The sequence below is a fragment of the Sceloporus undulatus genome, chromosome 10, assembly GCF_019175285.1.
Source record: "Sceloporus undulatus isolate JIND9_A2432 ecotype Alabama chromosome 10, SceUnd_v1.1, whole genome shotgun sequence".
NCBI classification, from domain to species: Eukaryota; Metazoa; Chordata; class Lepidosauria; order Squamata; family Phrynosomatidae; genus Sceloporus; species Sceloporus undulatus.
This window is the reverse complement of record NC_056531.1, coordinates 15024956-15033388: the sequence shown is the minus strand read 5'-3', so window position 1 is coordinate 15033388 and position 8433 is coordinate 15024956. Positions and strand designations below refer to the sequence as shown.

Below are 8433 nucleotides of genomic sequence, written 5' to 3'. Positions count from 1 at the left end.
TAGGCCTTTGTACCTCCTCCAGTGCAACTCTATGGTCAACATTAACTAAAAGTGTCACTGAAAGACCTGGAGAGGACACTCTACTAGGCCTTTGTAGCTCCTCCAATGCAACTCTATGGTCAACATTAACTAAAAGTGGCACTGGAAGACCTAGAGAGGACACTCTACTAGGCCTTTGTAGCCCCTCCAATGCAGTTCTATGGTCAGTGTCTGTCGGACGTCGACCATAGAGTTGCCCTGGAGGACCTAGAGATTCCTAGAGAGGACACCGACCTCATTCTCTGCCCCTTTTCCCCGCAGATCGAAGCACGAAGAGATCGAGTTAGTGAGCGTGGAGGAGTTTTACGCAGAAGCCCCTCCGGAGATCAGCAAGGCGGGAATCACGCGCGCCGACCCTCACCAGCAGACCCTTTCGCGGCTCGACTGGGAACTGGAGCAGCGCAAGCGGTGAGTTCGAGGGGCGCGTTCCCAGCAAGGAACGCCACTCTTTCGAACACATAGAATCATAGAGTTGGAAGAGACCCCAAGAAGGGTTTTGATTCAGTCCAACCTCATTCTTCTGCCATGCAGGAACTCTCAGTCAAAGCATCCCCATTGACAGATGGCCATCCAGCCTCTGCTTAAATGTTTATGTTTATGTATATAAATATATGCAATTGTGGCCCTATTTTTGCCCAGCCTGGCAGAGAAATACAAAGAAAGCCTTGCCAACAAAGAGAAGATTTTAAAGGAGATAGAAGTGAAGAAGGAATACCTCAGCAACCTCCAGCCTCGGCTCAACAGCATCATGCAGGTTTGTTGTTGTTTATTTTATAATAATAATAATGATAATAATAATCATTAATATCATTAATTATGCTTTATTAATATATACTCCTTCCTCCCTTCCCAAAAAATAACTGGGGCCCAAAGGAGCTTACGATTTAATAATAATAATAGTTTGCATTCATACAAAATGGCTGCTCTCCGAATGACTACGGTTCCCAGAGTTCCAGCCTATTGCCCAACATGGTTAAGGCTTCTGGGAGTTGTAGTCCAATAGCCTGCAAGGCCGGTGTTCTAGAAAGTAGATGCCAAAAGGGAGGGAAAATGGCTGCTCCCTGAACGACTTGCCCCTCAGACTACGGTTCCCAGAGTCCCAGCTTATTGGCTAACATGGCTGAGGCTTCTGGGAGTTGTAGTCCAAGATGCCTGGAAGGCCAGTGCTCTAGTAAGTAGATGCTAAAAGGGAGGGAAAATGGCTGCTCCGCCCATTGTTCCATATTGTCTTCTCCTCTCGCAGGCTTCGCTTCCGGTCCAGGAGTACCTCTCCATGCCTTTCGAACAGGTCCACAAGCAATACGAAACTGCCACGCACCTCCCGCCACCCCTCTACGTCCTCTTTGTCCAGGCCAGCGCCTACGGCCAAGCCTGCGGTCAGTGCTCCGGATTTGGCCAATTGGCCAAAGTCCCTCTACATAGGACCCTAGAGTCAGAAGGGACTACTAAGGGCCATAGAGTCCAACCCACCTTCTGCCATGCAGGAATACATAGAACATAATTTTTGCTAGATGTCTCAGAGCTCTTCCTCGCAGATATTGATTACGGCGCTCTCCGTCCGCAGATAAGAAACTGGCGGTGGCAATCGAAGGCAACGTGGAGGAGGCCAAGGCGCTTTGCAAACCTCCGGAGGACTCTCAAGGTAAGGCACACCTTAAATGTAATGTACACAGGTGACGCCATACTATGGCAATTAGAGCAAGAGTAGGAATCCTACAACCCTTAAATGTAAGACTTTACTTCCTTAACGTGCGTTTTCCTTTGGATTTGCAGACGACGAGAGTGACTCGGACGCCGAGGAGGAGCAGAACACGGTACGCTTTTCGCCTTGTTGCTCTCGTGACCCGGGGTGGCCATTTTACCTCCCAGTGCCCTAGTATAGTGTCCTCTCTAGGAATCTCTAGGTCCTCCAGGGCAACGCTATGGTCAATGTCCGACAGACATTGACCATCAGACTGCGCTGGAGGAGCTACAAAGGCCTAGTAGAGTGTCCTCTCTAGGAATCTCCAGGCCTTTCAGTGCCACTTTTAGTTAAAGCTGACCATAGGGTTGCCTGCAGAAGCTACAAAGTGTTCTCTCTAGGAATCTCTAGGTCCTCCAGGGCAATTCTATGGTCAACACGGAGAGCGTCCAGTGATTCCATCCTCCCTCCTTTCCAGAAACGCCGGCGCCCAACTTTAGGCGTCCAGCTGGACGACAAGCGCAAGGAAATGCTCAAGAGGCACCCACTGACTGTCGCCATCGCCCTGAAATGCAAAGGTAGCGGCAGGCAAAATAGTCGTGGTCGGGTGGGCTTCATCCCCGGCGGTCGCAAGTCCAGCTTTGGTTGTTTTAGGAAGCCATTTTGTGCCTCTCAGAGGGACATCCACAGGAATGCAAACCAAGATTATATCTGATCAATCGGTCGATCGATTGATTATTGAGTCTTACACCTGTACGCTTCCCTTCCTAACTGCCGCCGTTTTTGTCGCAGATGGGAGTGTCCTCCACTTGACCTTCTACTACCTGATGAACCTCAACGTCATGACGGTCAAGGCCAAGGTGGCGGCCGCGGCGGAGATGACAGCACCGATCAGCGCCGGGTGAGCTTGGGTCGCAGGGGGCGGATGCTGCGGCCAGTGGCGGCACACGTTGTCCTGACCATCCATCGTGTCCATCAGTGGCGATGCCTCGGACAGCCCTAACTTTAGTGGTCAGACGTCCAGAAATGCAGGGGGGGCTTCGTTTTTGGAATGGGGCAGCAATGTGCTGCGTTTTTCACGTCTCTTTTCTGTGTTTTCCCAGAGACCTCTTGTCCCTCGACTCCCTCCTGAGCTGCTTGTACCCCGGGGACCACGGGAAGAGGACCCCCAATCCAGCCAACCAGTTCCAGTTCGACAAAGTCGGGTAAGCCGTGCAGGAACGCGTAGGATTTAGGGTCCGCCATGCAGGAATACATAAAATCCTAGAGTTAGGAGGGACTATTAAGGGCTGTGCAGTCTGCCATGCAGGAATGCATAGGATCCTAGAGTTGGAAGGGACCTCCCCCCAAGGGCCATGTATTGTGCCATGCAGGAATACATAAAACGGAGTCCTCTGCCTCTCTTCCCCAGCATCCTGAGCCTCAGCGACTACGTGATGGAGCTGGGCCACCCCTACGTCTGGGTCCAGAAGTTGGGGGGCCTCCATTTCCCTAAGGACCAGCCCCAGGTAGGACCCCGAGTCTCTTCATTGTGCGATCCTGGAGTCTCCCAATACAGTTTAACCTCCTTCTGCCATGCAGGAATACATAGAATCTTAGAGTTGGGAGGGATCCCCCCCAAAGGGCCATGCAACCTGCCATGCAGGAATACATAGAACGCAAGGGCAATCCAGTGCAGCCACTGTTCAAAAACCTCCAAAGAGGTGCAGTCTTGGGTTCAAGTCTTATCTCTTTCGCAGAGTCCTGTGACAGCGGACAACTCGCTTAGTGCCAGCCACATGGAGCGGACCATGAAGCTGCTGAAGACGCGCCTGGAGTCGCGCATGGCCCTCCATAAGCAGTTTGCCTCCCTCGGTGCGTCCTTTTTGCAGGATCTGGGCATTAGGGCCGACGCAGCGGCGTTAAACCTTAATGGTTTCCCTTTCTGTGTCCAGAGCATGGGATCCTGCCGGTGTCGGGCGAGTGCCAGAGCCTCTTCCCGGCCAAAATCGTGTCACGTCTGGTCAAGTGGTCAGCGGTCACCTACGAGGATTACTTGGTAAGTAAGGGTCAAGGACTGACCGCAACCAGGTCCCTTCATCCGAAATATCACCTCCAGGTCTCGCTTCCAAAGCCTGACCAAAGCTGACCCTGCTTAGCATTGTAACTCAATAGTACTGAACCGATCCTGTGACACAACTGACACGTGTTGTCCTTTGTCCTCCATTTTAGGAGCTGCCCTACACTAGAGACGTGGTCGACGCCGGTTTGGCGGAGGACACCCACCTTTATTATGTGGCGCTGATAGAAAGAGGGACGGGTACGTATGTGCCTTCCATTCGTCACAACGGCCACTTTACGCAGTTTTCCCACAAGGGTGGGATCCTGCCCCGATACGGTTTTCCTGTGCGCACCCCATGGCGTGACTGACTGCGTCCGTGCTCTCTTTCGTCGTAGCTAAGCTCCAGGCCGCCGTGGCATTGAACCCGGGCTACTGCGCCATCCCCCCCGTCTTCAGCCTCTGCCTGAACTGGAATGGGGAAAGGACCAATGGCAACGACGACAACATCCGGGTAAGAGGACATATAGGACAGGGCCAGAGATTGGGCTGGAGGACCTAGAGATTCCTAGAGAGGACACTCTACTAGGCCATTGTAGCTCCTCCAGTGCAACTCTATGGTCAACTTTAACTAAAAGTGGCACTGAAAGGCCTAGAGATTCCTAGAGAGGACACTCTGCTAGGCCTTTATGGCTCCTCCAGTGCAACTCTATGGTCAGTGTATGTCAGACGTTGGCCACAGAGTTGCACTGGAGGACCTAGAGCTGTTGAAACCCGCTTCTCTTTTTCCATTGCAGGCCATGGAGAGCGAGGTCAACGTCTACTACAAGGAACTCTATGGGCCCAAGCCAGGCTACCAGCTGCTGACCAACCAGCTCCTGCGCCTCTGCGTCGTGCTGGACGTCTACCTGGAGACGGAGACCCACGACAACAGCGTGGAGGGGCCCAAGGAGTTCCCACAGGAGAAGATGTGCCTCCGCCTGGTCAGGTGGGTGGACGTCCAATCTAGGGTACTATGTATTCCTGCAAGGACCTATGTATTCCTGCATGGCAGAAGGAGGGTTGCACTATATGGCCATTAGTAGTCCCTTCTGACTCTATGGTCCTATGTATTCCTGCATGGCAGAAGGAGGGTTGCACTATATGGCCATTAGTAGTCCCTTCCAACTCTTGGGTTCTATGTATTCCTGCATGGCAGAAGGAGGGTTGGACTATAGGACCCTTAGTAGCTTCTTTCATCTTTATTGTTCTCTCTCTCCTCTGTCAGGGGTCCCAGCCGCCTGAAACCCTTCAAGTACAACTATCCCCAGGGTTTCTTCAGCCATCGTTGACTCACACTCCGGACTCCAGATGTCTCGCCCTTTTTGGGGTCCGGGTCAATCGATTGCCAATTGACCTTCGTTCTCTATAGATAATCAATTCCATGATAGCCTATTAAGAGAATTAAAAGCGGGAATGTCGTTTCCGGACTCACTTGTGTCAGTTTTGGGGTTGTGTTTTGGGTTGGGTGGGTTGCAGCGGTTCGTTCGAATGCAGCTCCCAGTATCCACAACCGTCAGTGGGCAGGGATGGGAGATGTTGTTTTGTGTATTTCTGCATGTCAGGGGGTTGCAATGCATGGTCCTTGAGGTCTCGGCCAACTCTATGGTTCCTGTCTTAGCAGAAGGTATGGACAGCCATCGCAAGTGTGACAGTTGGCAACCCTTAAATAGCTACTGCACCAGTGAGATAGGACTACATGGCCCTTAGCAATCCCTTCCGACTCTAGGGTCCTATGTATTCCTGCATGGCAGAAGAGGGTTAGACTATATGGCCCTTAGTAGTCTCTTCCAACAATGAGATCATATGCATTCCTGCATGGCAGAAGGCGGGATGGACTATATGGCCCTTAGTAGTCCCTTCTGACTCTAGGATCCTATATATTCCTGCATGGAAGAAGAGGGTTGGACTCTATGGCCCTTAGTAGTCCCTTCCGACTCTAGGATCCTATGTATTCTTGCATGGCAGAAGGAGGGTTGGACTATATGGCCCTTAGTAGTCCTGACTCTAGGATCCTCTGTATTCCTGCATGGCAGAAGGAGAGTTGGACTATATGGCCCTTAGTAGCCCCTTCTGACTCTAGGATCCTATGTATTTCTGCATGACAGAAGGAGGGTTGGACTATATGGCCCTTAGTAGTCCCTTCCGACCCTAGGATCCTATGTATTCCTGCATGGCTGAAGAGGGTTGGACTTTATGGCCCTTAGTAGCCCCTTTCATCTTTATATTCTATGTATTCCTGCATGGCAAGAAGAGGGTTGGACTATAGAGCCCTTAGTAGCCTCTTTCATCTTTATTAGTCTGTGTATTCCTGCATGGCAGAAGAGGGTTGGACTATAGGGCTCTTAGTAGCCCCTTTCATCTTTAGTATTCACTGTATTCCTGCATGGCAGGAGGTGGGTTGGCCAATAGGACCCTTAGTAGTCCCTTCTGACTTTAGGGTCCTATGTATTCCTGCATGGCAGAAGAGGGTTGGACTATATGGACCTTGGTAGTCACTTCAAACTCTAGTGTGCTATGTATTCCTGCATGGCTGAAGACTGCTTTGTTGCCGCAGTGTGGCAGGAGTCCAAGTAACGCGCAGCCGTCTGCTCCTTTGCTGCCCCTGTCTTCCCGGTGTCTTTTCTTGTCTAGTCAGCTGGCCCCTTTCCAAGGCAGAGGCTGCATTGCAGGTCCCATTAGTGCGGCAATAGTTTGGCTTTGGTTATGCTGGAGGATTGTTTTGGACTTCATCTCCCAGAATCCCTGGCTATTGGCTAACATGGCTGAGGTTTCTGGGAGATGTAGTCCGAAACCTCTTAAAAGGGGCACAGTTTGGGGACCACTCGCTTGGGACATGGACATGAGGCCTTCCGCATCGAAAGGTTTACTCCGTCCTCCATCGCTGATCTGCGCTCCCTTCCGCTCTGAAAACATCCCTCGCACAAACACACAAAATGACGGCCGTGACGCAAGGCGGAGAAAAGAAGCCAAAACTCTCAATGAGCGTTGGTTTTTAAATTTGCTTTTATTGCACAGAAGCCATTGGAGGCAAACAGTTTCGACATAGTGCACTTCGTATTCGTGGTTGTGTGTCATATGCGCGGTCATGGGCGGCCATGTTTCCACGTGATGCAAGTGGCGTGAAAATCCCGGGAGCCATTGATCACGTGGGAAGGCGATGGGGACGGAAATCGCAAACCCCTTCACCCCAAATTTACGTTCCCTGAGGACACTTCGAAAACATGACGCAGAGGGAAAACCCGAAGCAGGTCTGCGAGATTTCGAAATGCGTTTCTGATTGGTTCCATGTCTATGACCTTCATCCCAAGACCAGCTGTGGACAAAGGTCCGCGTCGACGGCATACACGAAAAAACGAACGCAAGGCATTTCGGACCATTTTGGGGATTTCCTAGCCTTCCTAAACCATAAACCCCGACCCCGAAAAAAGTGTAATTTTTAGCGCTACTAACAGTGTACATTCATTTACGGCGCCCAACCAACGCGCTTATTGCGCTGTCGCGGTTTCAGCGCAGGTCGCCCCTACTACCCCCTACGTAATAAATTTAAGTGCTTATTATTATTATTATCGTTATATGTGGCTACGGGATGTGACGATCGCAACGTAACCGAACCCGCGCTGACCGTGACGGGCTTGGTTTCGTTGCTTTTCTGCCCCCGATTTTACGTATTGCTAACAGGAGTGCATTGGTGCAAAAACGAATGTCTTTTTTAAGGTCGAAGGGAACGGCCTCCATTTTGAGGACGGGTCTAACTTTCCCGGCGTCATTTCTCACTCTTTTTCGCCTTTTCGGTCGCGGGCGCTTTTTCATGCGCTTTGGCGTCCGTCCCGGAGGATTTCTCCACTTTTCCCGCCTTGGGTTTTGGCACCTTTGCCGCAGCAGCAGCAGCGTTCTTGGCGTCGTCTTTGGGTTTGGCTTCGGATTTAGGTTTCTTGGCGTCGTCTTTCTTCTCGTCCTTCTCGGGTTTTGGCGCTATTTTGGCGCCGTTCTTCTCTTCCGGGGATTTCGGTTCTGGCTTGGAAGCTTTCTTATGGTTGTGTTCCATCTTCTCCTTCTTTTCTTCCTTCACCGTTTCCTTGGTCTCCTTCCGAGGTGCTTCTTCCTTCTTACTCTCTTTCTTTTCCTCCGTTTCCTCTTTCTCCTTCTTTTCTTCCTTTGCAGCTTCCTTACTTTCCTTCCGAGGTGCTTCTTCCTTCTTACTCTCTTTCTTCTCCTCCGTTGGTGGTTTCTCCTTCTTTCCTTCCTTCACTGCTTCCTTACTCTCCCTCTGAGGTGTTTCTTCCTTCTTACTGTCTTTCCTCTCCTCCGTCTGCACTTTCTCCTTCTTCTCTTCCTTCACAGATCCCTTGGTCTCCTTCTGAGGTGCTTCTTCCTTCTTGCCATCTTTCTTCTCTTCTGTAGGCACTTTCTCCTTCTTCTCTTCCTCCTTCTGAGGTGCTTCTTCCTTCTTACTCTCTTTCTTCTCCTCCGTTGGCACTTTCTCCTTCTTCTCTTCCTTCACAGATCCCTTGGTCTCCTTCTGAGGTGCTTCTTCCTTCTTGCCATCTTTCTTCTCTTCTGTAGGCACTTTCTCCTTCTTCTCTTCCTCCTTCTGAGGTGCTTCTTCCTTCTTACTCTCTTTCTTCTCCTCCGT

At 51.0% G+C, this 8433-nt stretch overlaps 2 protein-coding genes across 5 annotated transcripts in view; one reads left to right on the top strand and one right to left on the bottom strand.

Moving 5' to 3' along the window:
- The window catches only part of THOC5 (THO complex 5), an 8131-nt gene extending 2910 nt beyond the window's left edge, over positions 1–5221 (top strand). For all 4 annotated transcript variants that reach the window (XM_042442109.1, XM_042442107.1, XM_042442110.1 and 1 more), the window contains exons 6-20: positions 301–447; positions 679–793; positions 1283–1415; positions 1604–1681; positions 1813–1853; positions 2199–2298; positions 2513–2621; positions 2824–2925; positions 3132–3228; positions 3460–3574; positions 3655–3758; positions 3932–4019; positions 4157–4272; positions 4556–4746; positions 5026–5221. In XM_042442109.1, the coding sequence (XP_042298043.1) occupies positions 301–447; positions 679–793; positions 1283–1415; positions 1604–1681; positions 1813–1853; positions 2199–2298; positions 2513–2621; positions 2824–2925; positions 3132–3228; positions 3460–3574; positions 3655–3758; positions 3932–4019; positions 4157–4272; positions 4556–4746; positions 5026–5089 (1600 nt within the window). In that variant the 3' untranslated portion in view covers positions 5090–5221. The remainder of the gene's footprint in view (positions 1–300; positions 448–678; positions 794–1282; positions 1416–1603; positions 1682–1812; positions 1854–2198; positions 2299–2512; positions 2622–2823; positions 2926–3131; positions 3229–3459; positions 3575–3654; positions 3759–3931; positions 4020–4156; positions 4273–4555; positions 4747–5025) is intronic.
- A 1564-nt stretch (positions 5222–6785) lies between these two features.
- The window catches only part of LOC121916605 (neurofilament heavy polypeptide-like), a gene marked incomplete at its 5' end in the record, with an annotated part of 2486 nt that continues 838 nt past the window's right edge, over positions 6786–8433 (bottom strand). Inside the window, one exon of the mRNA XM_042441896.1 lies at positions 6786–8431. Within this exon, the coding sequence (XP_042297830.1) occupies positions 7564–8431 (868 nt within the window). The remainder of the gene's footprint in view (positions 8432–8433) is intronic.